The sequence below is a fragment of the Hemitrygon akajei genome, chromosome 11 (genome assembly GCF_048418815.1).
Source record: "Hemitrygon akajei chromosome 11, sHemAka1.3, whole genome shotgun sequence".
NCBI classification, from domain to species: Eukaryota; Metazoa; Chordata; class Chondrichthyes; order Myliobatiformes; family Dasyatidae; genus Hemitrygon; species Hemitrygon akajei.
This window is the reverse complement of record NC_133134.1, coordinates 80104130-80131238: the sequence shown is the minus strand read 5'-3', so window position 1 is coordinate 80131238 and position 27109 is coordinate 80104130. Positions and strand designations below refer to the sequence as shown.

Below are 27109 nucleotides of genomic sequence, written 5' to 3'. Positions count from 1 at the left end.
CACTGACAGATCCTGTGAGGGACATTTACACTCACGAATGAGGGGTCATAATCCAGGTCATGCTCTCTTCTTGCTGCTGTTGTCAGGAAGAAGGCACAGAAGCCTCAGGACCCACAACATTAAGTTCAGGATGAGTTATTACCTCACATCCACAGGCTCTTGAACCAGACAGCATAACATCAGTCACCCCATCACTGGACTTACTTTCAAGGACTCTACAGCTCATTTTCTCAATATTTATTGCTTAATTAGTATTATTGTTTTCTCATTTTATATTTGCAGTTGGCTGTCCTTCACACATTGGTTGTTGTCTGTCCTATTGTCTTTAATTCTATTTTAATTATTGTGAGTGCCCGCAGGAAAATTATTCTCAGGGCTGTATATAGTGACATATATGTACTTTGATCGACAATTTTCTTTGAACACTGACCCCCAGCAGCATGTGAGTCTGACACATGTGAAGGAGCTTGGACAGATTTTTTTGAGGGACACTACACTGACAGTGATGTTCAACTTTGGCACCTATGCCGAGGGACCTTTGACACTCGTGAATGAGGGACACTGACGCACACGCTGGGACAGGAGAAAATAATCTGCAGATGCTGGAAGTCCGAGCAACGCACACAAAATGCCGGGGGAGATCAGCAGGTCGGGCAATATCTGTCGAAAAGACCCTTCGGCAGGATTTCGGCCCGAAACGTCGACTGTTTACTCGGCTGCCCGGCCTGCCGAGTTCCTCTGGCATTTTGTGCGGGAAAGATGAAGCGCGATTCCGGTCACGGAGAGCAGCGGGGCGTGTCTTTAATGCACCTGAAGGGCGGGGTAAGCGGCCACTCAGGCCCGGGTGAGTGGGCGGGACCCGCGGCGGCGTCAACAAATGGGCGGGAGTTGAGCTGCGTGAGTGCGTCACAGAGGGACGCATGGGCGTGGCTAGGCTGCCGTTGCGGAGAGTTTTTTTCAATTTGAGCGGCGGGGGAGAGAAGTTTGCGATCCGGAGGAATTCCGCCATCACGGATTTCTTGTGGGACAAGCACACTGGGCTGGCTGCGAAGACGGTGAGGAGGAGGGTAGGAAGACGGCGTGCAAGTAGATTGGTAGGGGGCGGGTGGCGGAGCAACGAACCGAGGGCCCGCTCCCGGGCTCGGCGAAGAGACAAGATGGCGGTGGCACTACCAAATGGCGGCCGCGGCAGATTTGGCTCGGCTCGACCGAGACCCGTACCCTTGCCCCCACGGTTTGTGGCCGAACCGCGCTCGCTGTATTTAGAGAGAGAATTTACCGCTTGAAAGTGGCTGTGAGGCGATTCGAAGTCTTTTTTTTTGGTGGGGGGAGGGGTGATAGTGGGGAGGTGGAGGTGATGTTGCGCGTGCGCAGAGCGTTGTGTCTGCTGGGAGTTGTAGTTCCTTTGGAGGCGTTGCCCGGATGGTGGGGAAAGCAAAAGAGTCTTGGGGAACCTTTACGACCCCAGAACTCATCGTGGAGCGTGGGTGAGTAGGCCCAGCTCAGTTTCAGAAAAAGACGCGTGCAGGTACTGCGAATCTCAAAATAGTCTCCAACACGGCGGGCAGCAGCAGTGGAGAGAAGACAATGTTTGAGGTCAATGCATTATCTAGATGATAATGACTTCCATCAACTGAAGGCAAATATTGCGGTAAAGAGAGTATCCCATACCCTTTAAAGTTGGCTTTGTCTAGAGACATTGTCATACATCGCTCCCTTGGCATGTCCTATGCCTATGGTGCTCAGCGGCCGACTGTTGACAGTGCGTAATTTGTTCTATGTTGTCTTCGTTGACCTAAATCTAGGGTATTTCGCCACCTCTGTCACAGCAACATCCTTTTAAGTTTTTGAGCTCATGATTGCGTTGGGACTTGTTTCTGATTTGGAAAAATGTCTACTCTGGAATTGAATCTGCTGGAAGGTAGTGGAACTCAGCCTCTGTGGAGGAGAATTAGCAGACAATGTTTTGGGCAGAAACCTTTCAGGACTCCCAAAATGTCAACTGTTTATTCATTTCCATAGATGCTTGCTGAATTCCTCCAGCATTTTGTGTTGCTTTGAATTTCCAGCATCTATAGAATCTCTTGGTGTTTGGGAGATAGTGACCTACATTGTAACCAGCCTGCCCCACTGTGGTGTATTATTGGTAATCAAACTGAGATGTGTTTTCCAGTTGCTTCCCAAACCCATTACCTCATGTGTTACCCACAAGTAGCTTTAGATCTGTTGCACTGTTCTGAGCAAACTGGTAACAATCCCAACAATATGGTTATTCTGAAGCCATTGAGTCAACTGATAAATCATATTATAAAATAAATAAATTCTAACAATCATATAAAAATGGAACCCACTATATTCAGCCCTTTAAGTCTATTCCACCATTCAGTGTGATCTTAAGACGGTACACACACAAATTTTGTTGCAAGCAGCATGCAGTGCTACCTTTTGATTCTTTAAGCTACAAATTTCAGGGATCTGGCAAAACACGTGATGTTACGTTTGATAATATAAAAGCCTTTGAAATCAAGCAAGAAGTATTTAAATGTGATGCTGAAAACGGCAGCTTTAAAGTATTTCCAAACCTAATAAAAACTCATTGAAATTCTTGAAAAGGCAAACATTCCTGAACCTTCCATTCAACTAATGAATAATTTTCTTTTAAGACTAGCCAAGTTCAGGTCATTTGAAAAAACCTGCAAAGTTCATAAAGTATGCATGCAGTGTAACATTAGACACACTGAATCTGGAAATGTTACAGTAGATTGATTTGGATCATTTTTAAATGCAGTTGAGTGATTTACAAAGCAGTTCAATTTAGAGGCAAAAAATTTGTTACCTTAAGAGCTGATCTAGAAAATATTGGGAGGTCAGCTAGTGACATAAAAATCCGGTTAATAAGATTCTGAAACTGGAATTCCATTCTTAAAACTTAACTGCCATTGCTAGATTCTTCAGACAATGTTAACAGTATTATCACATTTGTGTCATTGTTTTCACTTGGTTAATTGCAGGAGTAGACTTAATGATGAAAGTGATGATATGTGCATAGCTCTCAAATCAACCAATAGGAGGCAGATAAAAATATTTAACATAGTGCAGCAACAAAAGTCACTGAGAGTAAAGTTTATTTTCATGAATATTTACTAGAACTTATAATATCGCATTTATATTTCTTCTGCTATAGGTGAGGTACAGTATTATTTAGAAATAATATTTTTCAATTGTCTTTAACAGGTTTTCAAAAATAATTTATTTGGATCTGTTAGTAAAACAATGAATATGCATAAGTTAGCAACAGGGTTTATCCTTTTTCCTTAAAGTCCATAATTATTGGTACTAATCCATTAATCAGTGATCTCTGCTCAAAATTACCATGGTGTGTGACAGCATTTTTTAAAGAACATTATTGCCAATTTGGTCTCAAAAAATATTTGCTACCCCTGCTGTATAAGAGTCAAGAGAGACATTCAGCATGGAAACAGACCTTGAGTTTACTGAGCCCTTATTAACCATTAAATGCCCGTTTTACACTAATTCTGCATTAATCCATTTTCTTTCTTTTCTCCGTGTTGCCTGTGCCTCTCGCACTTTTGGGAGAATTCATAACAGCCAATTAACCCTGATGATGTGCATATCTTTGGGATGTGGGAGTAACAGCACACAGTCACAGGAGAGTGTGCAGATTCCATGCAAGCAGCACTCAGGGTCAGAATTGATACATAGCTGTGGTGCTGTGAGCCAGTCTAGCTATTACCTGTGCTGCTCCTGCAATTTGCCACCTTTACTGCTTTCTGCACCAAAGACTTGCATACAGTGACTGGTGTACAGGGGCACGGCGGGGTCCTATGTGCATCAGCATTCCCACTGCACTATTTTTTAAGTAAACCTCATTACAATTGATCTACTCAAGTGGATATCTTCTCATTTTCCCACATTACTATTGCAGCTGTCAGGATGCTCCACACTTGATCAACTTGGCTCAGTCACCTTGAAGTTTCTGCATCACCCTTGACCCAAAACCATGTGTCCTTTTCTTGCACAAATACTGCTTGCCCCACTCAGTTCTTCCAGCAGATTTTGTTTTATCTATTGTTTCCTATCTAGCCACTGATAACCAATTCTTGCCACTATATTACACCAAATATGTGCATTAACAACTTATACAACGTACCGGACAGTCATGTCATTTCTGTCGATCTTCCTATTGATCTGGAAACTCACTCTTGCTTGCCCGTTGTGTACTGAGTGTTTTATTTATTTGGAGATATGGCTCATTGAGCTCATGCCATCCAGTTACGTGAATGTGACTAATTAACCTACTCCTCATCTGTATGTATTTGGAATGTGGGAGGTAACCAGATTGCTGGTGCTGTTGTAGTGTTATGCTAACTGCTGTGCTACTGTGCCACCCTGGTACAGTGACCTTGTTTTTTTAAAGTTCTTTTAAAAACAGTCTATGAATGTTTTCTGTAGAAGTTGGATACTCAAGTTCAATATTCCAGGTTGCTCATCAGCAATGCACAGGTTCATGAAGATAGGAATAGGAGGAGGCCATTCATCCCCTCTTGCCTCCATTTGGCAAACATGCAGCTTGGCTCCTCTTGGCCACCTGGTAACAGAACATCCTCCTTTCTCTCTTGCAGATGCCTCGTTTGAGGCGATACCGCTCGTCAGACCGAGAGAGCCGGGAGAGTTACCATGATCGTTACCGGCGAAGTAGGCGAGGAAGGCGGAGATCGCGGTCAAGGAGCAGTGATAGAGACAGGCGACACAGGAATGAGAGTTACATCAGGTCCAGAAGGTATTTATTTAGAGATACAGTGCAGAACATGCCCTTCTGGTCTAACAAGCCTCACCATAGTATGTGCTGTTTCCTACCTGTTCAGACCTTTAGCTTGGAACTTTGCCCCTTCTCACCATCCTAAGTGTAGCTATGGAGAGATGGCATGTCAATTTATTGATCTATAGGAGCAATTCAGTTGGATTTAACAGATATGGAGTGATCCAGCAAGGAAACTGGGTTATTTACTTTAAAGATGAGGTGCTTAAACTGGAATAAACTGTATAACTGTTTATTGATAGTTCAAAATAACACTTCATTTTCTCAATAATGATGTGGATGATAATTCCTTTTTGTAATCCTGATGTACAGATTTATAGGTATAGAACATTGTGTATACTGAAAGGCCTAGATAGAGTGGATGGGGAGAGAGTGTTTCCAGTAGTGGGGGAGTCTAGGACCAGAAGGCACAGCCTCCGAATAGAAGGATGTTCCTTTGGAACAGAGATGAGGAGGAATTTCTTTGTGTTTTTATTTTGTTTAGAAACAATGCGGAATAGGCCCTTTGAGCCACTCAGCCCATCAAACCCAAAAGCCCCAGATTTAATTTCAACCTAATTATAGGACAATTTACAAACACTTATTAACGTACTAACTGGTACGTCTTTGGAATGTGAGAGAAAACCAACACATTTCACAAGGAGGATAGGGATTGAACTCCCAGAGCCCTGAGTTGTAATATTGCGCTAACCACTACGCTACCATGGTGCCTCTTTAGCCAGAGGGTGGTGAATCTGTGGAATTCATTGCCACAGACGGCTGTGGAGATCAAGTATTTAGGTGTATTTAAAGTGGAGGTTGATAGGTTTTTGATTAGTAAGGCCATCACAGGTTATGGGGGAATAATAAATCAGCCATGATGGAATGGCAGAGCAGATTGGATGGGTCAGATTGCCTAATGCTGTTCCTATGGTACATCTTGTGGTCTTCGCTGGAGGTCAGGATTGAACTTTCTGGACCCTCTACTGTTTGGTGCTTCACTTGTTTTGGGGTGGGAGGAAATAGGGGTCATGATCTCCCGTGAAATAGTCTCGTGTTAGGATTGGTGACCTCTCCTCTTGCAGCCTCCTGATTGGAGGTAGTTTCTGGATTTGTTGCAGTGGTATCCTACCACACTGTGCGTCGTTTGGCTTTGAAGCTCACAGACTCTGGTCAGGAAGGGTCACTATTTGGAGGCTGTTCCAGCTCTCCAACAGACAGGAAATTTGGGCTCATGAACATCTGCATGGAGCTGCTCAGTGACTGACATCCACTCTCTATGGTGTGAAACAGATGGGCAGAAGTCTGTGAATTATAACTGGCTGTGCAAGTTGACGTATGAGTCACCAGGCAATTGCCTTCAGGCGAGCAGCTAACCAGTTATACTTGCCTGTTGCTTTGCTTCTCCCCATGTTTGCAGTGTTACTGTTTAAAATGTTATTTAGAGGTAGAGCATGGTAACAGGCCCCTCCGGCCCAACACGCCCACGCTGTCCAATTACAACCACGTGACCAATTAACTTGCTAACCTCTACATCTTTCCAAACTGGAGCTCCCAGAGGAATCCCACGTGGTCATGGGGAAAACGTACAAACTGCTTACAGACAGTGGTAGGAATTGAACCCGAGTCACTGGCACTGTAATAGCATAATGCTAATGTAAAATGAGTGCAACCTTCAAAGCAGAATTATTATCAAAGTACCTTGAGGATCAGTTTATTTCAGGCATTTACAGAAAAATAAAGAAATACAACAGCATTTTCAAAAAAAATCTAAATGTAAATAGATAAATAATCAGTATGCAAAACCAGATAAATTTTTAAAAAAACACCAAGAACATGAGTTGTAAAGAGTGCTCAGATCTGAATCTGTAGGTGGAAGTGAGTGTAGTTATCCTCGCCGGTTCAGGAGCCAGATGGTTGTCGGGTAATAACTTCTCCTGAACCAGGTGCTATTCCTCTTGCCCAGTGGAAGTAGTGAGAAGAGACCATGGCCTGGGTCATCGGGGTCCTCGATGCTGGATGCTGCTCTCTTGTAACAATGTTCCTCGTAGATGTGCTTAATGGTGGGGGGGGGGGGGGGTGTGTGCGGGAGTGCTTTGCCTGTTGTGGTCTGGGCTGTATCCACCACTTTGTGTAGGCTAAGCTACAGAAAGAATCAGATGACTGTAGGCATCTTGCTCTCAAAACTCCAACTTTAACACTTAATGTTGTGTTGAGTCCAAATAGGTTACTTCTGTGGGTCAGTATATTTACTCGCTGTCTCTTTTTGGTTTAGGACAGTGAGAAGGGGCAGCATTTCACGCTAAGGCTGGTGTTACAACAATGAGACCGGCCTTCTGGTGGTGCTGTCAGTAGTATGCAGAGTGCTCCTCTGCGCCAGATCCCTCATTCCCTCAACTCCCAAAGCTGGCTAAGGCGATGATGTGTGGTTAACTCATGACCTTCATCCTCTGGATGATGCAACAGTAGACTTATAAATCTAGACCATTTCCAACAGTAACAAGGATTCTAACTACTTTAGTGATTTAAAATTTCAAATAATATTTCAACTATTGTTCAATTTAGGATCATGAGTAAGAATGTTTTCACCCATATTAAAATACGTGGCCTGAGTGGGTAGTGGAGGCAAATAGTGGCAATATGTAAGTGTGTAGGCAAGCATGTCGATAGTCAAGCTGCAAAACAAAATGCAGGGAACAGGATGTGTTTATGGTTGGTGTGATGGTTCTGTGTGCTATCCAATTCTGGACTGTAGCATGTAGTGATCTCTAATGGAGAAACTGCAGGTGCTTGAAATCTGAAATTAAAATAGAAGCTTCTGGAAACTTCGACAGGTCATACAGCATTTGTAGAATGAGAAACAGATCTGAAAGGAAAACAGATTCTTGTCCTCTGATGCCAGGATCTCCAGAGGATTTCAAGCATTTTCTGTTTTGATCTCCATCAGAGCCCTCAGTGAGGACTAGTTATTTTGTTGAACACACTGCGCATGTGCATTAGCTGATGGTTATATTTTTAATTATGTGCCGTGACGCTCATAATTTTATGATTTGTATTCAGTGCACATGATGTGATAATTTTGTTTGCCAGTTTTTTAAAAACTGTCCCTGGAGCCTTGAGCACACTACAGCTTATGTTGATTTGTCCTTGTGTGTTGAAGTCCAGGGGATTAGGGTAAGGAAAGCAAGTAACTACAGTAGTTTCTTGACACCCCAAACCAGCAATCCAGTTAAATGCTGCAGTGTGAGGGCACTGCTTTGTACCTCAGAACATCTAGGGACGAGCTTAGCGAATCTCAAAGGCCATCTCTGACCTTGGCTTACTGTCTGTTAATGTGCTGAAGAAGCCTGGCTGCAAGGTCAGAAAACAACTGTGTGGTTGTTGGAAAGAGGGAGAGCGTTAGGGTGGAGGGCTGGAGAAGATGTACTTCAGCCACCTGCTTTACAACGCTTGGAATGTAAACCAGGTTGGGAGGGGGGAGTCTGCAATGATTAAAGGTGATAGATACTCAATACACTGAGGAGTGCAGGACAAGCGGATAGCCGAGCACCACTCCTCATTGCACAGGTGCCCATAGCTAGATGGATTAGCTTTGTGCTCCAGTTTCCTCCCATGTTCAGGCCATGCTCTCTTCTCACAACTACCAGAAGGTACAGGAGCCTTGGGTCCCACACCATCAGGTTCAGACACAGTTTGATAAACTTCTATAAATGCACAATGAAGAGTATCACAGCCTGGTAGGAACCATCAGTGCCAAAAAATGAAAAAGCTTACAAAAAGTGGAGAATATAGCCGAGTTCATCACAGGTTGAAAAAAAACTTGGTCACCATTGAGCATATCTACCCAAAGAGTGCTGCTACAAGAAGATCGCATCCATCAGCAAGGACCCACACCATCCAGGTCATGCTGTCTTCTATCAGGTAGTCTGTACAGGAGTCTTGGGTCACAAACGGTTATTACCCTTCAACCATCAGGATGCTGAACCAGCATGGATTGCTTCACTCACCGCAACACTGAACCTATCACTGAAGATAACCTGTGGACTCACTTTCAAGGACTTTATAACTTGTGTTTTCAGTTTTTTTTTATTTTTATATTTGCACAGTTTCTCTTGGTACATTGGTTGTGTGTATTTTTTTCATTGATTCTTTAGTGATTTTTTGTTCCTCTGTGAATGCCCACAAGAAAATGTTTCTCAGGTTAGTAATTGGAGGCATATACTGTATGTACTTAATTTACTTTGAAAGTTGAAGTTAATACCTTCAAACTATCAGGATCCTGAACTGGTGTAGATAACTTAATTCGCATTTGAACTGGCGTAGATAACTCACGTCTGAACTAATTCCACAATCTACAGATTTCCTTTCTTGGACTGTACAACACTGAACTCCAGGTGCATTTCAAGGACCCCACAGCTCATGTTCTTAGTATTTCTTTTGATTTGCACAATCTTATCTCTTGCTCATTGGTTGTTTGTCAGTCTTTATGTATGTTTTTTCATACATTCTATTGAATTTCCTGTAAATGCCCACAAGAAAATAAATCTCAAGGTGGTATATGATAACGTGCTTACTTTGAGAACAAATTGAGTTTGACTTTAACATTCTAAAAGATGTACAGTTTAGTGTCAGTAAGTTGTGGACATGTTATGTTGTAGCAACACTTGAGGGCTTCCTCAGCACATCCTTGCACTGCTAGTTGTTGACGCAAATGACACATTACACTGTATATTTCGATGTACATGTGACAAATAAAACTGTTCTTTTAGAGAGGGTATCTGAGAGAATTTATTTCAGCTTGGAGATAGATTGAGTCTGGATTGCTCTGTTTAGTGGGGTGGTGGTGGCAGAAGCTTCAGCAATTAAAAGATTGAGAGGAATTGGTAGAGTAGAAGGCAATAAATGTTTTCTTTGTAACAGAGGTGTCTTAAGACTATGGTATGTGTTAGAGGTTTAGCACGGATCTGTAGTAATTGATATATATAGCATATTGCCAGAAGTAGGTGTTCATGCCCATCTAGTCGTAAGCACTTGAGTCGCTCCACCAGGCTGCTGAACGTTTTTTGAGAGCATGTGTCAGTTTCAGTGACAGGTTACTATCGATGCAATGCTCCTCAGACAGGATGAAGAGGTCAATACTCCCCAATGCCATTAGGCTTTACAATTCTACCTCCAGGACTTAAGAACTTTTTAAAGCTATTAATGCTTTTTGAGACGGTGATTTAGATGCATATCATATTTTTTTTTACTGAGTTAAGTATTGTATGTAATTAGTTTTGCTACAGCAAGTGTATGGGACATTGGAAAAAAAGTTGAATTTCCCCATGGGGATGAATAAAGTATCTATCTATCTATCTAAATTGGTGATAATCTTCCAAAAGATTTCCTCATGGGCCATGGTAATTTTGAGCAAAGATCATCAATAATGAATAACAATAATTATGGACTTTTTTAAAGGCTAAAGATTGTACGTAAATAAACAGCAGGACTCATTAATTGTTTACCATTAACAAAAGTATATCAGATGGGTGGTGGTATGTATGCACGGAGCAAGAATGACAACAGAGCAGTTGTAGTGGCGCAAGTGCAGACTGCCACACAGTCACATTTTATTGAGTCATGTTACGAGATCCGAACTGGACCCTCTGAGATGAAAGCATGCGCACTAGAAACCGCATAAAAAGTGAGTACCTCCTGCATGTAGGAGGCCCAGTGTGAATCAGTTTGCCACGTGCACTTGCTGTATTCTCACAATCGATCCGATACAGTTCAGGCAGGGTTTACGGAACTGAGGTGCACCATTGCATTCTCCTGACCACCATTGCACTAGAAATGTCGAACTAGTATAAAATTTTCATGGGCACGATGAGCCAAAGAGCCTGTGTTTGTGCTGTATAATTGAAATGGCAATCCTTCTCCACCCCCACATCACCAGTTACTCCACTGCCAATCAGTTACTTTAATCCTGTCTACTGCTGTTTCGTGCTGGGTCAGCCTGCTGCAAACTGCCTGCACCAACACCATTTAATCCATGTTTCTTCCCTCCCCTTGCCATGGTCACCCTGCAGCATCGAGAACTGTTCGTGCGACAGGCGACTGTACAACGAGAGGAGGTACTGCGATGCCTACCGAGGCAACTACAGCCGGGACCAAGGAGACGGCTACCATGAACCAGACTACTGCTCGCGCAACTCGTATGACTACCGGCGCTCGCAGGACCGCGGCAGGAGCTACAGGAGTCGGAAGAGCAGCAGACGTAAGCACAAACGGCGGCGCCATCGAAGCAGGTCATATAGCCGCTCTTCCTCGGTGAGTACTTCCTCCTCTCTACTTAGTATATCAGTGTCTTTTTGTTCTTACAGCCGACAAGATTGGGTAAGTAGAGCCATTTTTTTTTTCTTTTTCTTCTCATCCTTTATGGTTGTGTGGGGAATTTTTAAGATGGAATCCTTACATGTGTCCCATGGGTTCAAGGGAACCCCTTCTGGGTACCGTGCAATCTCCAGGCCAGTGCAACGCGTCATTTTCTTCTGTTAGATTGGTCATGAACCAGGAGTACTGTTGATGTTGCATGTAGGACTGGGTTGGTTTGTTTCAATAAGCTATCTTCCCCTTCTGATTTTCCCCCCACCCTCAAAATGGCTCTGAGTAGGAGGGTTTGCTTTGGACTGGGTTGGAAGTTGGTAATTCTTTCCCTCCAAGCCCCTTGAACAGAAACGTACAAACATCTGCCCACTTGTTCACCTTGACTGTTGTCGCCATGGGGAAGGGAACTGAGATTCCCATGAAAGTACTGTGTCTCGAGGGGTGCTTTTTCCACCCATTCCTAATGCTGTTTCAGGGTGCGTGTGTGTTTGTGCATGTGAGCATGTGTGCAACCTTGCAGTGAAGTGAACAATCTTATTGTGAGCTGAGCTTGAAGCAGGGTAACTGAAGCCAAAGCTTCCTGTGTGCTCATCTGCTCTTTTTACTTTTTCTTTGTTCCTTTCCTTCCTCCCTGCTCATCTTTTCTCCTTCCCCGCACTCTTCATTTCTCCCTTCACTGTCTGTACTCTGTTCGCTCCTCTCTCCTTTCTCGCATTCTTTTCTGCCCTCTGCCCCCTTTCCTGCTCTCTGCCCTTGAAATCAGGTGTTCATTTTCTCCTATTTTGTAACAGAATGAGGGGATGTTTTGATTAGTTTGTAACCCTCCCTGCCCCCACAACCCTACATTAATATTGTCCTCCCTGTTTGAATAGGCAGTCTTTAAGACAAGCCACTTTGCTTTGCAAAGCTGAGGGTGTTCTTAAATGTGCAGAACTGTCTTCTAAAGAAGACAGATTGAGGATATAAGTCTCTGTGGCCGTTGTATTTGCTGTGATGAAATAGGATCTCAGCTATATTAGAAGCGGGGGGCCTGTTTAACATTGGCAGTTAATGCACTGTGCAGTACTGCTGACTGTAATGCAGACTTGGGAGCTTTTAATGAGGAGTGGTTGCAGCGATATTACATTTTGTTTTCCCATCCAGGTTAACATAAGCAGCCTGTTATGCAGACTGTGAGCTAGAGCAGTGCAGGGATTGAGTCTTTCGCATGCTTCAACTGTTACTCATGCTCAGGGACCTGAACTCCAGCATGCACTATGGCTGCAACTCCTTGACATGTGCTGCATTGTTGCTGGGCTGGTAGAGGAGCCAACACTGTCTGCTCTTGGAGAGGCAGCAGCGGGGCAGGGGCCTATTGCTGAATGCTTACATTTAAAGGAAATAATATCTCTGCAACTCTCCTGGGACATGAACCATTATGTGACATTATTAAATTAACTGCATTAGAAATGATTTATTGGGACTTTATAAATTAAACTTTGCTTAACTGTATGGAGTGGGGTGGGAAGATTTTAGGTGGGGATATTTGAAATGTTCGTTACTTTTTTTATTTTCTGAGTTAGTACTGTGTATCTTGACATGTTCCCTTGCAATATCCCTATCGTTATATATCCTGTGTGGGCGTATGAATTGCCTGGAATCTTGACAATCTGGCAATCGACCACTCCGTCGCTGCCCCCCTTCTTCTCTGCAATGCGAAAACCCCAAACCATCCAATGTGGCTGCTGGTTTGAAAATGTCTCTCTCCAATTGGCTTGGATGGTGGTTTGATGGGCGCCTCTGTGTCTTGGTGTCACCGCCCGGTCATCGGGGATTCTGCGTACACAGCGGAGCCATCAGAGCAGCAGGAGGGCCAAGAGTGTGGAAGATGACAGCGAGGGCCACCTGATCTATCGCACCGGCGACTGGCTACAAGAACGATGTACAAGCTTAAATCGTAACTTCATTTAGCTCTAATAGTTAAGATCCCAAAAAAAAGTTGCAGAACTCTCATTGCTGTTTTTATTTTCTAATCCCCTTCCTCCTCCTCCTGCTTTTTTTTATGTTTATACTTGTTATAATTTATCCTAAATGCAGGAAAATAATATTGTACAGAGATCTTTTTTTTCTCAGCAGATGGTGTTATATGCTTTCTGCTTCAGACATGTGGCTTACTTGTACTCAAAAGTGCAAAAAAAAATAACTGTGTAATGAGAAGAGCCTTTGTAATTTACCTTCAGTCTGACTGTTGTTTTTAAATGTTGCTGTCCCTCAGTCCCATTCAAGAGGTTCATTTTGTGTTTTTTCTCTCTCTTTCCTTTATCAGATGAAATTATTAGCACTTTAGGTGAAGGAACCTTTGGCAAAGTGATACAGTGCATTGACCATCGGAGGTAGGTGCCAGCTGTTAATGATTGCTTCCTTCATTTCCTGAAACAAACCATGGTAGTTGTGTTTTCGAGTAAAACAGCATGGAAATGGTCCCTTTGACCCAACAAGGCCAAGCCAACCAAGGTGTTTGTCCAAGATTGTCTCTGCCTTTGTTTAGCACACATCCCTCTCAAACCCTTCCTATCCGTGAATCAATCGGTCTGTCTTTTTAAACATAATTCTATAATTTTTAAAGATCAATATCTATCACCTCTTCTCACAACATATCCATCACCCAGTGTTTCCCTTTAAATCTTGTCCCTCTCACGTATACCATGCCCTCAAGTTTTGGACTCCCCTATCCTAGGGAAAAGGCTGTGACCATCCACCTCATCTCTGCCCTCATGATTTCATATCAGGGTTCTCCATCCTCAATTTGTGTGTGAATGTGAGATTAACAGAGCCAACTCCAGCGACCTAGGATCATTTCTTAGCTCCTTTGCTGTTTGGAATTTGCACCTCCTTGTGGCTATGTGAGCTACCGCTGGGTTGCTCCAGTCTCTTCCCACATCCTAAAAGCCTCCAGGGTAATTCTTTTTAAAGTGTAGGTGAATGATAGATTCTGGGGACCTTCATATTTCTGGCAGTTTAAATTACCGGTACAGAGCAGATGACATTTTGCAGGCTACAGTTCCCAAGGAGATACTGGATTGTGCGTGGTGAGCCACTTGGTAAGATCCAATAAAAAGTTGGGTTTAGGCAGAGTCGGACAGTGTTAGAGGGGAATTGAAGCTTCCGTGAAGAGAAGCATGGACCATAGGTAGATTTTTGTTTGTTTGTTCTTGTGGAGTTAGAACAGTGGGGAATGCCAAGTAGAATAGTGGAATGCTGCTGTTGTGGGATGTGGGAAGAAAGGGAGGCCTCCTGTGTCCTTGACCACTACAACTGGAAGAAGTGCATCTAGCTGCATTTTCTAATGGACTGTGTTAAGGAGTTGGAAGTAGAGCTGAATGAACTCTGGCTCATTCAGGAGACTGAAGGTTGAAGTACAGGACACGGAGGGAGCAAAGCGCAGGATACAGGAGAAGGAAGGGCGATAGGCAGCCTGTGCAGTGTATCTCTGTGGTCATTCCCTTCAACAAAAGGTACACCGCTTTAGATACTGTTGAGGGATGACCTAGCAGAGGAAAGCTCTTTGGCTCCAGAGGGATGGGTGGAGAAGAGGTGAGCTGTAGTGATGTGGATTCGTTGGTTAGAGGAACAGAAAGGAGGTTCCATTGCTGGAGGATGTGAGGATAAGGGACATCTTGGATTGAGTCTACATCATTCTTAATGGGTGGCTACACTGGCTGGTGGCGCAGTGGCATCAGTGCCAGACTTCGGAAGCGAAGGCTCCCAAGTTCGAATCCAGTCGGCCCACCCCCCGAGCACGCTTTTCACCCGTGCTGGGTTGAGCGCTGCCCACATAAAGATTAAGGGTTGAGTCAGGAACGTTCATACCGTGACCTGATTAATCCGAAAGGAGACCAATCCTGACACTAAGCGCCAGACAAGCATGGCTGACTGGTGTGACAAACTATGAATGAATGAAAGTGGGTGAGTGAGCAGCAGAGGTCGGGGCCCAAGTCAGTATCAATAATGCGGGTAGGAGGGGTGATGAGGTCCTGCAAAGTGAGTTCAGGGAGTTAGGTGCTAAATTAAAGGATAGAACCTCCAGGGTTGTGATCTCGGGATTGCTACCTCTGCCAAGTGTTAGTGAAGCCAGAAATAGGAAGATCATACAGGGAAGGCCTCAGATTTTTGGATTACAAAAATCTTCTAGGGGAGGAAGGAAGGTTTGCTAGTGATGGTCTAGAGTTGCAGGGGATGGGAACCAGAGCGCCAGATAGTGGAGTAGTTGTGGAGAAAGATGTTGTTAAGCCTACATACAAAGTTGGGGATCAAAGGGTTGAGCGTGGTGGGTTGCAATGAGTATTTTAGGAACAGCGGATGAGTTTAAGGCACAGATTAGCATGTGCAATTAATATGTTGTAGCCCTTATTGAGACTTGGTTGCAGGAAGGGCAGAACTGGCGTCTCAATGTTCCTGGGTTCTGTTGTTTTAGACGTGATAGAGCGGGAGGGGTTAAAGGGGGAGGGGTGGCATTACTAGTCAGGGAGAATGTCATGGCAGTGTTCCATCAGGACAGACTGAGAGCTTGTCTAGTGAGGCTTTATGGGTAGAATTGAGGAATAAGAAAGGTATGACCGCCTTATTGGGATTAGACTATGGGACACCCAATTGTTCTTGCTGAATTTAGAGGACAAATTTGTAGAGAGACTGCAGACTGTTGCAAGAATGATGTTAAGTTTCCACATATTGATTCCCATGCTGTAAAAGGGCTGGATGAGAAACAGTTTGTCAGATGTGTTGAAGAAAGTTTCCTTAATTAGTACATAGAAGTCCCAACTAGAGAGTGTGATACTAGATTTCCTATTAGGAAATGAGTCCTGTCAGGTAACACTTTGCATCTTGTGGTCGTAATACAGTTAGTTTCAAGGATGGAAAAGGATAGGTATGGTCCTCCAGTTGAGATTCTGAATTTGAGAGGGGGTAGTTTTGATGGTACCAGAAAGGATCTGGCAAGTGTGGATTGGGACAGGCTGTCTTTGAAGGCCCCCACATGGGAGGCCTTCAGAAGTGAAATATTGAGAGTGCAGAGTTTATATGTTCCTGTCAGAATAAAAGATGGGGATAAAGGGTTTAGGGAACCTTGGCTTTTGAGAAATATTGAGATCCTGCTTAAGAAATATAAGGAGGTGCATAGCAAGCACAGGCAGGTAGGAACCGTGAGGTATTTAAGGAGTAAGAAGTGCAAGAGAGCACTTAGGAAAATCAGGTGAGCTAAAAGAACACAAGGTTGCTCTAGCAAACAAGGTTAAGAAGAATCCTGAGGGTTTCAACAGATAAATTAAGAACAAAATGATAGCAAGGGATAAAGTTGGTCCTCTGGAAGATCAGTATGGTATTCTATCTGTGGAACCAAAAGATGGGGGAAATCTTGTGGATTTTTTGCAGATGTATTTACTCATGAAATGGACACAGTCTTCTGAAGTGAGGCAAAGCAACAATGAGGTCATGGGTGCTATACACATTTCAGAGGAAGCAAGTGTTTCTGTCTTGAGGCAAATTAGTGGGGGCGAGTAGAGAGATGTTAAAAACATCCTTAGCCACTGCTGAGATGCTGGAGGATAGTGATGTTGTTCCGTTGTTGAAGAAAGACTAAGAATAAGCCAATTCTAGGCCAGTGAGGCTGACCTCAGAAGTGGGAAAGTTATTGGAAAGTATTCTAAAGTACTGGATATATAAGTATTTAGATATACAGTGACAGATTAGGGATAGTCAACATGGCTTTGTGTGTGGTAGGTTGCATCTAACCAATCTTAATAGAATTTGTTTATTTTTGAGGAAAGTTGATGGAGGCAAGGGATGTCTACATGGACTTTAGCAAGGCTTTGTGGGAGTGGTGGTACATAGTTGCCTTTCTGACTGGAGGCCTACAACCAGTAGTGTGCCGCAGGTATCAATGCTGTGTCTGTTGTTGTCTATCATCTATCTAAATCAACAATCCGGATGATAATGTAAACTGGATCAGCAAATTGGCAGATGATACCTAGATTGGAGGGTATAATGGACAGTGAGGAAGATTATCAAAGCCTGCAGCAGGATCTGAAGCAGTTGGAAAAATGGCAGATGGAATATAATGCAGACAATTTTGAGACCAGCCAGGGTAGGTCTTACACAGAGATAGGGTTGTAAAGATAACTTTTTGGCACAAATAAATATTGGGATGTTACGTTGAAATTATATAAGATGTTAATGAGGCCTATTTGGAGTATTGTGTCCAGTTTTGATCATCTACTTACAGGAAATATGTAAACAGATTTGAAAGAGTGCAATTAAACTTTGCATGGATGTTGCCAGGACTTGAGTTATAGGGAAAGGCTGAATAGATCAGCTCTTTATTTTCTAGAACATTGAAGATTGAGGGGAGATTTGAAAGAGGTATACAAAATTATGAGGGGTAAAGGCAGTCAGGTTTTTTCCTGAGGTTGGGTGAGACTAGAGCTAGAGGCCATAGATTAAGGGTGAAAGGTGAAATGTTTAAGGGGTAGATGAGGGAAAACTTACCTCAATGGTGAGAGTGTGGAACGAGCTGACAGCGCAAGTGGTGAGTGCAGATTTGATTTCATCATATAAGAGAAACTTGGATACATTGAGGTATGGAAGGCTATGGTCTGAGTACAGGTTGATGAGACTAGGAAGATTAATAATTCGGCAGAGACTAGATGGCCGAAGTGCCTGTTTCTGTGCGGTAGTGTTTTATGGCAGTGGTCCCCAACCACCGGGCCGCGAGGAAACGATATAATTTGGTGATATGAAACGATATGAGTCGGCTGCACCTTTCCTCATTCCCTGTCACGCCCACTGTTGAACTTGAACACACGAGAGGTCATCAGTCGCCTAAACACAGTGATACCCTCGCGCCAGGGATCACTGGTTAGCCTCAGGTAATCGGCAGCCTCGCACGGTCGGCGAGAAGTGCCGTAGCTACTGGCCTGGAGCGTGGACAGATGGGCGCTACCTCTAAACCTGTTTAGCACACCGACTGTTTGTGGGGAAGCCGGTGCTAAAATATTCACAGGCGACCTAATTCGGGCTCAGGGTTTTGTAAGTAGCAGAGCAGCTACCTTGCTGCGATCTACTGTAAGCCATCCCTCGAGCCAAACTTTTGTCCGCCGATAGATCCGACCTACCTACAAGGGGGGTGGGCACGTTCCCTGTTGCACTCCTCGCTCGGTCGGTCACTTTCTCTGGACTGTGACCATCGCAGCCCCGACACGGGGACCTCCAGCATTTACTTTGTCCTCTCACCCCACCCATGACCAGCCACACCTGACCAAGGCATCTGGCGGCGGGTGGGAGGCTGGCGTTCGGGCCCAGAGGTTGTCTAATGAGGCAATGAAGCCCTTAAAGCTGCTTCGGCACCTTGTGTCCAAGCACCCTGCACTTAAATACAAATCCATTGAGTTTCTTGAGCGAAAAAATCGTGAGCAAGAAGCAAGTGCTGATAGCCACGAAAACTAAATTGTGGAATAGACTGGACATAAGGAACCCCCTTTGAGTATCGCTGTCTCCCATCAGCCCACGATGGGACTGTCTTGTTGCAGGGAAACAGGGCCAAGGTTCCCACTGATTCAGCGATATTGTTGTGTTGCAATGATTTTATATATTCATATGAGAAAAATATGCGCTGTGTGTTTAATATCCAAATGTTACTTAAAATGTTATGATGCTATTGACTTATAAGTGAGTTATAATTGACTTATCACTATATTCATGTGAGGAAAAAATGTGCTGTGTTTAATATTAAATTCATTAGATAAACACTTTTAGAAATGAAATTGAGTGTATTAGCCACTTGTAAGTGACCTGTAGTTGACTTATCACCTATGTTTTGGTCATGATTAATTCCCTCCCCTGGTTGGCCGGTCTGCAAGAATATTGTTAATATTAAACCGGTCCACGGTGCAAAAAAGGGTTGGTGACCCCTGTTTTATGGCTAATCTGACTGGACGGCATTTTGTCATACTTGCCTCTCATTCCAATTTTTCCTGGTGCAGAATTCATTGGTGATCATTGTTGCTATTTGGAATCTCAAATGAGGTCATTCAGGCAAAGAATTTCTCTGGCTGGGCATGTATTTCTTTGCATTGGGGCAGCATGGTAGTGCAGCAGTTAGCAATAAGCTATTATAGCACCGGTGACCTGATTTCATTTCCCACTGTTTTTGTAAGGAGTTTGTACATTCTCTTCCTGTCCACGTGGGTTTTCTCCCACATTCCAAAGAAATGCTAGTAGGCTAATTGGTCAGCATGGGCTTATTGGGCCAGAGGGCCCTTTATCGTGCTGTATCTCTAGATAAAATAAATTATATGCACATCTGTGTGTGGAACAGGCAAGTAATATGTTGTACTAATTTATGTGAAAGAGATGGCTGTAGGGAGGGAGATGGATTCCACATTTGCAAAAGGGTATATCTATATGTACATGACCTGTTGGGAATGTGGGGAAGTAAATCTGGTTTAGTGTAAACAGGTGAAAGTTGTCACTATTGACCTGGTGCTGCTGGTGGAATCCAATTTGGTTGTGACATTCCTCTGAAGATATGAACTTGCATCTCGCTACCTCTGCCTATTTCCAGCAGAGATATAGCTTATTTTATCTAGAGGCCCAATAAGCCCAGATTGCCCAGTTGTGCCTATGAATTAGCCTACTAATATGTATTTGAAAGTTATTGAACAGTACACGCCCTTCAGCCCACAATGTTATGTTGACACTTTAACCTACTCTTGAAGCTCAACCTAACCATTCCCTCCCACATAGCCCTCCATTTGGCTATCATCTATGTGGCAATCTAGAAGTCTCTCCTATCTTCCTTAATTGTATCTGCCTCTGCTATCTCTCCTGGCAGAGTGTGTTCCATCTGTGTTTATATATAAAAAAAACAGTACCGCTGTCATTCCTCTCCCCACCCTCCACTTCTTTCTTCCCAATGTTTAAAAATATTAGCCCCTTTTAATAGTTCAGTAAGTCAGAGTAATTGTTAATGTACAGCAAAGACTTGGGTGTTTTGATTCCACTTCGCTCGAGTAACATCTTGTCCATTTTATTTAGAAATGCTTATCTAAGCTCTTTTTGACAGTGTTTACTAATGGTTCCATTTTCCCTTTTCAGGGGTGGCTCTCGGGTGGCTCTTAAAATAATTAAGAATGTGGAGAAATACAGGGAGGCTGCCCGTCTAGAAATCAACGTGCTGGAGAAAATTAATGAGAAGGATCCTGAAAACAAATTGTAAGTGTTGTCACAGAACTTGGTTTGTGAGAGAGTCTCATTTCTGTAGTTAATTATTGCCTGGATGGTTTTTTTTTGGGGGGGGCGGTCTTGCCATTTGTTGACGTATTTCTTGGTGCAGAAGGCACGGGGGTAAATGTTTGATGGGGATGGGAATCTTTGCTTCCATTTCAAGGGGTTGGGTCAGTTCACAGAGCCGTGCAATAGTCGAAGGTGAATACTGAGTCAAGACCATTTCAAAGTGTTGGTTTAAAACAGAACGCCAGAAGCACAACAGACCCATAGTCAGGTGCAGATGATAGGTCATGCACCTGAAACACTAACCCATTCCCGCAGATTACCAGCATCTAGGTTTTCTGATTTTCGCAGTTGCCACTTCTGAGAACTGTTGCCTTAAAATTTAATTTAATCCTGACCTCCAGCTATCTGTGTGGAGTTTTCAGATTCTCTGTGTGACCCCATTACTTTCCCCATTCATGCTCCTGTTTCTTCTCAAGTCCCAAGGAGATGTGCTTTGAAAGATTAATGTGCCACAGTAAATTGCCCTTAGTGTGTGGGTGAGGGGTACAGTCTGGTGGGAGTTGTACACCTTGGACAGGTGCTTCATTTCAAGAGGACTAGAATATAAGAGCAAGGATGTAATGCTGACCATCCAAAGACAGGTGGAAGCACAGTAAGTGTTGAGGAAGCAGATTCTCAGAGGAAAGGGCAAAGAAGTGGCAGATGGAATACAGAGTAGGGGAGTGTATAGTCATGCATTTTGGAAGAAGGAAAGGCATAATCTATTTACTAAATGGAGAAACTTACAGAAATCAGAGGTGCAAAGGGACTTGGTCCTAGTGCAGGATTTCCTAAAGGTTAACTTGCTGTTCAGTCATTTGTAAGGGGGGCAAATGCATTGTTAGCTTTCATTTTGAGAGCAGAATATAAAAGCAAGGATGTAATGCCGTGGCTGTATAAGGCATTGATCAAGCTACATTTGTAATATTGTGCACAGCTTTGGGCCTCGTAATAATGTTCTAGCTTTGGAGAGAGGATAGAGGAGGCTTGTGAGAATGACCTAGGAATGAAAGGAAACGCATGAGCGTTTTGTGGCTCTGGGCCTGTACTCGTTGGAGCTTAGAAGAATGAGGGGGATCCTACTGAAACCTCCTGGATATTGAAAGGCCTAGACAGAGTGAGGTACAGAGAACGTATCCAGTTGTCTTGGACCAGAATGGGAGGAACAAAGATGAGGAATTTCTTCAGCCAGAGGGTGATGAATCTGGAATTCATTGCCAGGGAAGGCTGTGGAGGCCATATCATTGGAAGTTGATAGGTACCGAATTAGTAAGGGTATCAAAGTTTGTGAAGAGAAGGCAGGAGAATGGGGTTGAGAGGGAAAAAAATAAGACAGCCACGATCAAATGGTAGATTAGACCCTATGGGCCAAGCGGCCTAATTCTGCTTCCAAGTCATCCGGACAGCAGGCCTGATTGTGCTGTGTTAACTATGGAGTGTCTAAATGCTCTTCTTTTCTCCCATTCAGTCAATGCGTGCAGATGTTTGACTGGTTTGATTACCATGGCCACATCTGTATATCGTTTGAGTTGCTGGGCCAGAGTACCTTTGACTTCCTGAAGGATAACAACTACTCGCCGTACCCCATCCACCAAGTGCGGCACATGGCCTTTCAGACCTGCCATGCAGTTAACTGTGAGTTCTCTACTGTTTCTAGTGCCGTGTCTGGTGGGTACACACTGAGACATCGTAATACTGGGCTAATGTTGCATAGCAAGGCAAATGCCGTGCTTTTAAAAAATTCTCCTCTCCAAAGTGAAATGCTGTCAGTTCGTTGCCTAATTTTTATTTATCCATTCATGGGTCATGGACAGTACTGGCATTGTTTATTACCCTTCCCTTATCTCCCAATAACTAGTCAAGAGCTGACAAATTAGAGGATCTGGGGTCACTTACAAACAAGGACAAGCATTAATCTGCCATTACATGATCACCATTGCTGATTCTGGCTGTTTGCTCCTGATTTACTTTGATTAGTTGAGTGGGAGTTTCTTGGCTAGCATGTTTGTGTTTTTGATTTGTGCTGATGAACCAGTGGTCCAGAGCTTGGGCTGCTAATCCAAAATGTACTTATTGCTGAACTCTGGAGCTGCTGACCCGTATAGTTACCTAATATTTACTTTTATGTCTTTAATAGTTTTACATGACAACAAGCTCACTCACACTGACCTAAAGCCAGAAAACATTCTCTTTGTAAATTCTGACTACGAGATTGTGGGTAACGCAGAAAAGGTAGGAAGGAGTGTGTGTGTGTGTGTGTGTGAGTGACCTTGTGACTGCTGGGACTTTTGAAGCCTTGTGAATCTTGAAAGTTACCTCCGCATTTTCAGCTAGCTTATACGCCTGACTTTCCCTCCTTGTAGAAGCGCGAGGAGCGAGTGGTAAAAAATACAGCTACTAGGGTGGTGGACTTCGGCAGTGCCACTTTTGACCACGAGCACCACAGCACCATAGTCTCCACAAGGCACTACCGGGCACCAGAAGTCATATTAGGTGAGCACCTTCTGCTGGTTTCCATAACACAATGTTTCTGAGCAGTCCGTGAATACTACCTTTTCTTTTACACCATTCATGTATATTTGTGGTGATTTTTTTTATATGCCTTTACCCTGTGAAGCAACAAATTTTGATAAATCAGATTCTGAGAATTGGGCCTTTTGGCCCATAATGTTCTGCCATTCAGTCATAGCTGATATTTTTCAACCACATTCTCCCACTTTCTCATAACAGTTAGCTCCATACTAATCAAGAACCTATTAATCTCTGTTTTAAATACACCCAGTCATTTATGGCAATGAATTCCACAGATTCACCACCCATTTTCTCTTCGCCTCTATTCTAAAGGGATGTTCCTTTATTCTGAGTCTGTGCCCTCTGGTCCTACTGGTCTCCCACTGATGGAAGTATCCACTCTACCCAGGCCTTTCAGTAGTAGGTTTCAATGAGACCCCTCCAGCAACAAATTCCACATTTTTGCCACCCTCTGGCTAGAGAAAGTCCCTCTCATCTGAGTTCTAAATGGATACCCCTTTATTCTGAGGTAGTGACTCCCTAATGAGAACATCCAAGCCTTTCAGTATCAGATAGTTTTCATTAAGTTCCCCCTCCATCCATCTGAACACCTTTGAGTAGAAACCCTGGGCTGTTCTCATAGATTAAGCCTTTCATTCCTGGCATCATTTTCATGAGGCTCCTCTGGACCCCTCCAGGACAGTTGCGTCTTTCCAGTCAACCAGTGAACTGCTTCCCTCAGTCTGCTCACCAGTGTGATTACTTTTTCTCCCCTTCAGAGCTTGGTTGGTCCCAGCCATGTGACGTGTGGAGCATAGGCTGCATTGTCTTTGAGTATTACCTCGGCTTTACACTATTCCAGGTAGGTTTGCTGCTGGCCATAACCTCTGAGGAAATTGAAAACTTGATGCCCACACCTGAGCTTTAGCAGACATTGTTCCCTTTCTGCCTTTCAGACCCACGACAATCGTGAGCATTTGGCCATGATGGAGCGGATTCTGGGTCCTATTCCTGCACGGATGATCAGGAAGACCAGGTAAGGCTTGACTCTGTTCTCCAGGGGGTGGGTCAGACATCATGGGAGAAGAAGAGATATGTCCTCCTTTCTGAAAGATAGTAAATCTGATATTCCAGCACCCTTAAGACTTTAGTGCTGAGAGAGCACAATACTAGTGGTCCAAGTTCATTATTCCCAGAAAATGGCTGCACAGGTTGATAGGGTTGGTAAAGAAGGTGTATGGCAAGCTTGCCTTTATTAGTTGTTAAATTAACGTCAAATGTTGCAGCTTTATAAAACTAGTTGGGGTGCATCTGGAGTATTGCATTCATTTCTGGTCATCCCATTATATGAGGATGTTGAGGCTTTGGGGAGGGTGTAGAAGAGGTTTGCCAGGATGCTGTCTTAATGAGAGGATGTGCTGTAAGGAGAGGTTGGATAAACTTGGGTGTTTTCTCTGGAGCAGCAGAGGTTGAGGGGAGATCTGATAGGGATTTATAAGATTGAGAGGAATAAATGGGAACAGATTTTGGCTCTCTACTCTCTCTAATCCCAAAGCGGGTACAGTGCCACTACAGCAGGAGGACAAAAGAAGTGGTGTAGTGGTCTCCTTGTAGGTAACATTGTCCCCTGAATTTTGGGACTCCCAGTGTCACAGTTCAAAATGGGGATAGAGATGTTGAGACATCCTCGTTCTGAAGAACCCAACCAAGAACTCCTCTTAACTCCTGTCAGCCAGCCATCTCTGAACCAGAGAGGAACCTAGTCACTCCCAGGGACTGTTTAAGATGGAAAGAGGTTAAGGGTGCAGTGTATGTGGGGCATTTCGCTTAATGGAATGGAAGGGTGGTTGCAATATGTGTAGGGGAGGTTTTCTGTTGAAGGAAAGTGATGGGGTACAGGTGGTTCAAACATTGTATTGGCAATTTATTGTTAAACAGGAAGCAGAAATACTTCTACCATGGTCGCTTGGACTGGGATGACAACAGTTCTGCTGGGAGATACGTAAGGGAGAACTGCAAGCCATTAAAAGTAAGTGCCTTCTGGGCAGTATTATCTCTTTCAGGTCCCCAAATATGCCATCTCCCCCACCTGCTGCTGAAATCTTCCTCTGCTCCTAGACTTCCAGTTCTCCACTACTAATCTCCTTAAATTCGGCTCCACTGCGACCACACCTGTTCCATATTTCTACTGGCCTGTGTTTGTGTCTGAGAGACTGCAGGGGGCTTCCTGCTAGAGCTGGCAGAGGCCACCATCTCTCAAGTAATCAAAACATGCCATTTTAAAAGCTGCACTTAATTGCAGAGATAAATGAGAACTCTCCTCTTCTAAGTTGCTCACACTGATGGAAGTCATTTAGAAAGGAAACGTTCTTTTTACCTCTGAGGCTGCACTGCATATCGAGCAGCCATATAGACTAATATGTATATATACAGGCCCATTCTCCAGATTCTACCCATCACCCATGTCTTTGTGCACAAATGTTTGTGTGGTGTTTGCACATTCTCCCCTATGAACATATGGATTTCCATGGGTGCCCCAGCATCTTCTCACATTTCAAAGATGTGGGAGTCATTGGGTTAATCGGCCATTATAACTTGCCTCAGGTGTGTGGGGGAGGGGGGAGGTTGATGGAGATGTGGGGAGAACAAATGACCGGTATGAGTGGTTGATGGTCAGTATGGACCCATTGGGCTGTAAGGTGCTGATTCAGTACAAGTGGGTAGTGAGCGTGGCCTGGGGTGGTTGGGAGCTGGTCCATCAGTGTACTGACAACTGCATCTTTCCACAGCGATACATGATTGCTGACACCGAGGAGCACTGCCAACTATTCAACCTGATCGAGAGGATGCTGGAGTATGAACCTTCAAAACGGATCACCCTCGCTGACGCTCTCCGGCACCCCTTTTTTGATCCACTCAAAACTGAGCCCAAAAGCACAAAGCCGTGGGAATCCAACCGAGATATCAGCAGATGACACGGAGCCCAGCTGGGGACTTTTTGGGCGGGAGGGAGGGGCAAGAGAGAAGAACCTTTATTTTGTTTAGCCTAACTTATTCCTTCTGACTGCTGCCTTGTGGAGCCCCAGGCTGCCCTTCTGAGTTATGGAACCTCACTGCCGACAGTGTTCGGGGAGGAGGATATGGAAGGATGGGCAAGTGTCCCTGTGCAGAACTCCAGGAGTGGCCGAAATAAACTTTTTATTTCTGGAGAGGCGGAGAACTTCGGATTGTGTCGGCTGCCTCTAAACTGGGAGGGGATGTCCATGAGTAAGCCAATCAAAGGCATCCACCAAGCCCCTCCCAACCCATGCGGGGCAGCGGCAGGACGCAACCCCACCTCCCGTGTGTCTGGCCAGTAGTGGGACTCTGTCAATATTTCACTCCCGCCATCAGCAAGCAGTTGCCCCTCCCACTCAGCCATGTACCACACCAATTCATCTGCAAGTAGTGTTAAAAACAGGAGTTCTTAAACTGTCCTGTCACGGACTTCATCATGACCACAGCCTCTGTATTGCAATTCTTAATCTCCAACCTTTATGTTTACAGACTCGGCAGGTATGCTCTGTAGATCATCAGACAGGGAGAATATTATACAGGGGAAGGATTAGGCGCTTTTTTGTGATGGTTTAAAATAGTTTATTGGATATGTGTTTTTTTATATATATATTAAATAAAACCTTTGTATTGTCTTGAGTGGAAATGCACTGCGGCGAGAAGAGAGGAGGTCTCTCCCATAGCATTACTTAGCATTGCAAGGAAAGTCTGCCCTCCCCCTGGGAGGGCCAGCTATGCGAGATGTGGGTGCCAGAACGATAGCAGGATCTGTCTAAGGTGAGTCCTGGCAGGTTGGTTGAGGGTAGGGACAGTGACAAGGAAATCTGTGACTGTTTGCTTCTAGCTCTTAGCTTGCTGTACTGTTGACGCTGTACTCAGAAGGATTTTGCCCCTGTTGTTATACTTACCATTCCTCTGATTTATTTATTGATACAGGCCCTTGCTGTCCAGTAGCCCACTAACCCAAGCCTGATCACAGGGCAATTCATAATCACCAAATTCCCTACTAACAAGTATGTCTCTGACTGTGGGAGGAAACAGGAGCACCTTTCAGTC

At 44.1% G+C, this 27109-nt stretch overlaps 1 protein-coding gene across 2 annotated transcripts; it reads left to right on the top strand.

Moving 5' to 3' along the window:
* Window positions 1-896: 896 nt before the first annotated feature.
* On the top strand, window positions 897-26688 carry clk2a (CDC-like kinase 2a). Of its 2 annotated transcripts, none has more exons than XM_073061201.1 (13): window positions 897-1055; window positions 4644-4801; window positions 10888-11128; window positions 13013-13106; window positions 13491-13557; window positions 20312-20428; window positions 21957-22123; window positions 22626-22720; window positions 22852-22981; window positions 23779-23861; window positions 23956-24035; window positions 24938-25028; window positions 25789-26688. In XM_073061201.1, the coding sequence occupies exons 1-13, from the start codon at window positions 921-923 to the stop codon at window positions 25972-25974; spliced, it is 1644 nt and encodes a 547-aa protein (XP_072917302.1). In that variant the 5' UTR covers window positions 897-920; the 3' UTR covers window positions 25975-26688. The 2 variants fall into 2 exon arrangements, with proteins under 2 accessions (XP_072917302.1, XP_072917301.1); XM_073061200.1 differs by having other exon boundaries at window positions 921-1067.
* The last annotated feature ends 421 nt before the right edge of the window (window positions 26689-27109 follow it).

What these genes read in the sequence shown, in the direction of transcription:
- clk2a (XM_073061200.1), top strand. Translation starts at nt 921, where the DNA reads ATGGGCGTGGCTAGGCTGCCGTTGCGGAGAGTTTTTTTCAATTTGAGC. An exon ending in CAGTGCATTGACCATCGGAG is followed by an intron (nt 13,558 to 20,311) that starts GTAGGTGCCAGC and finishes TTCCCTTTTCAG; the next exon opens with GGGTGGCTCTCGGGTGGCTC. An exon ending in CGGATGATCAGGAAGACCAG is followed by an intron (nt 24,036 to 24,937) that starts GTAAGGCTTGAC and finishes ATTGTTAAACAG; the next exon opens with GAAGCAGAAATACTTCTACC.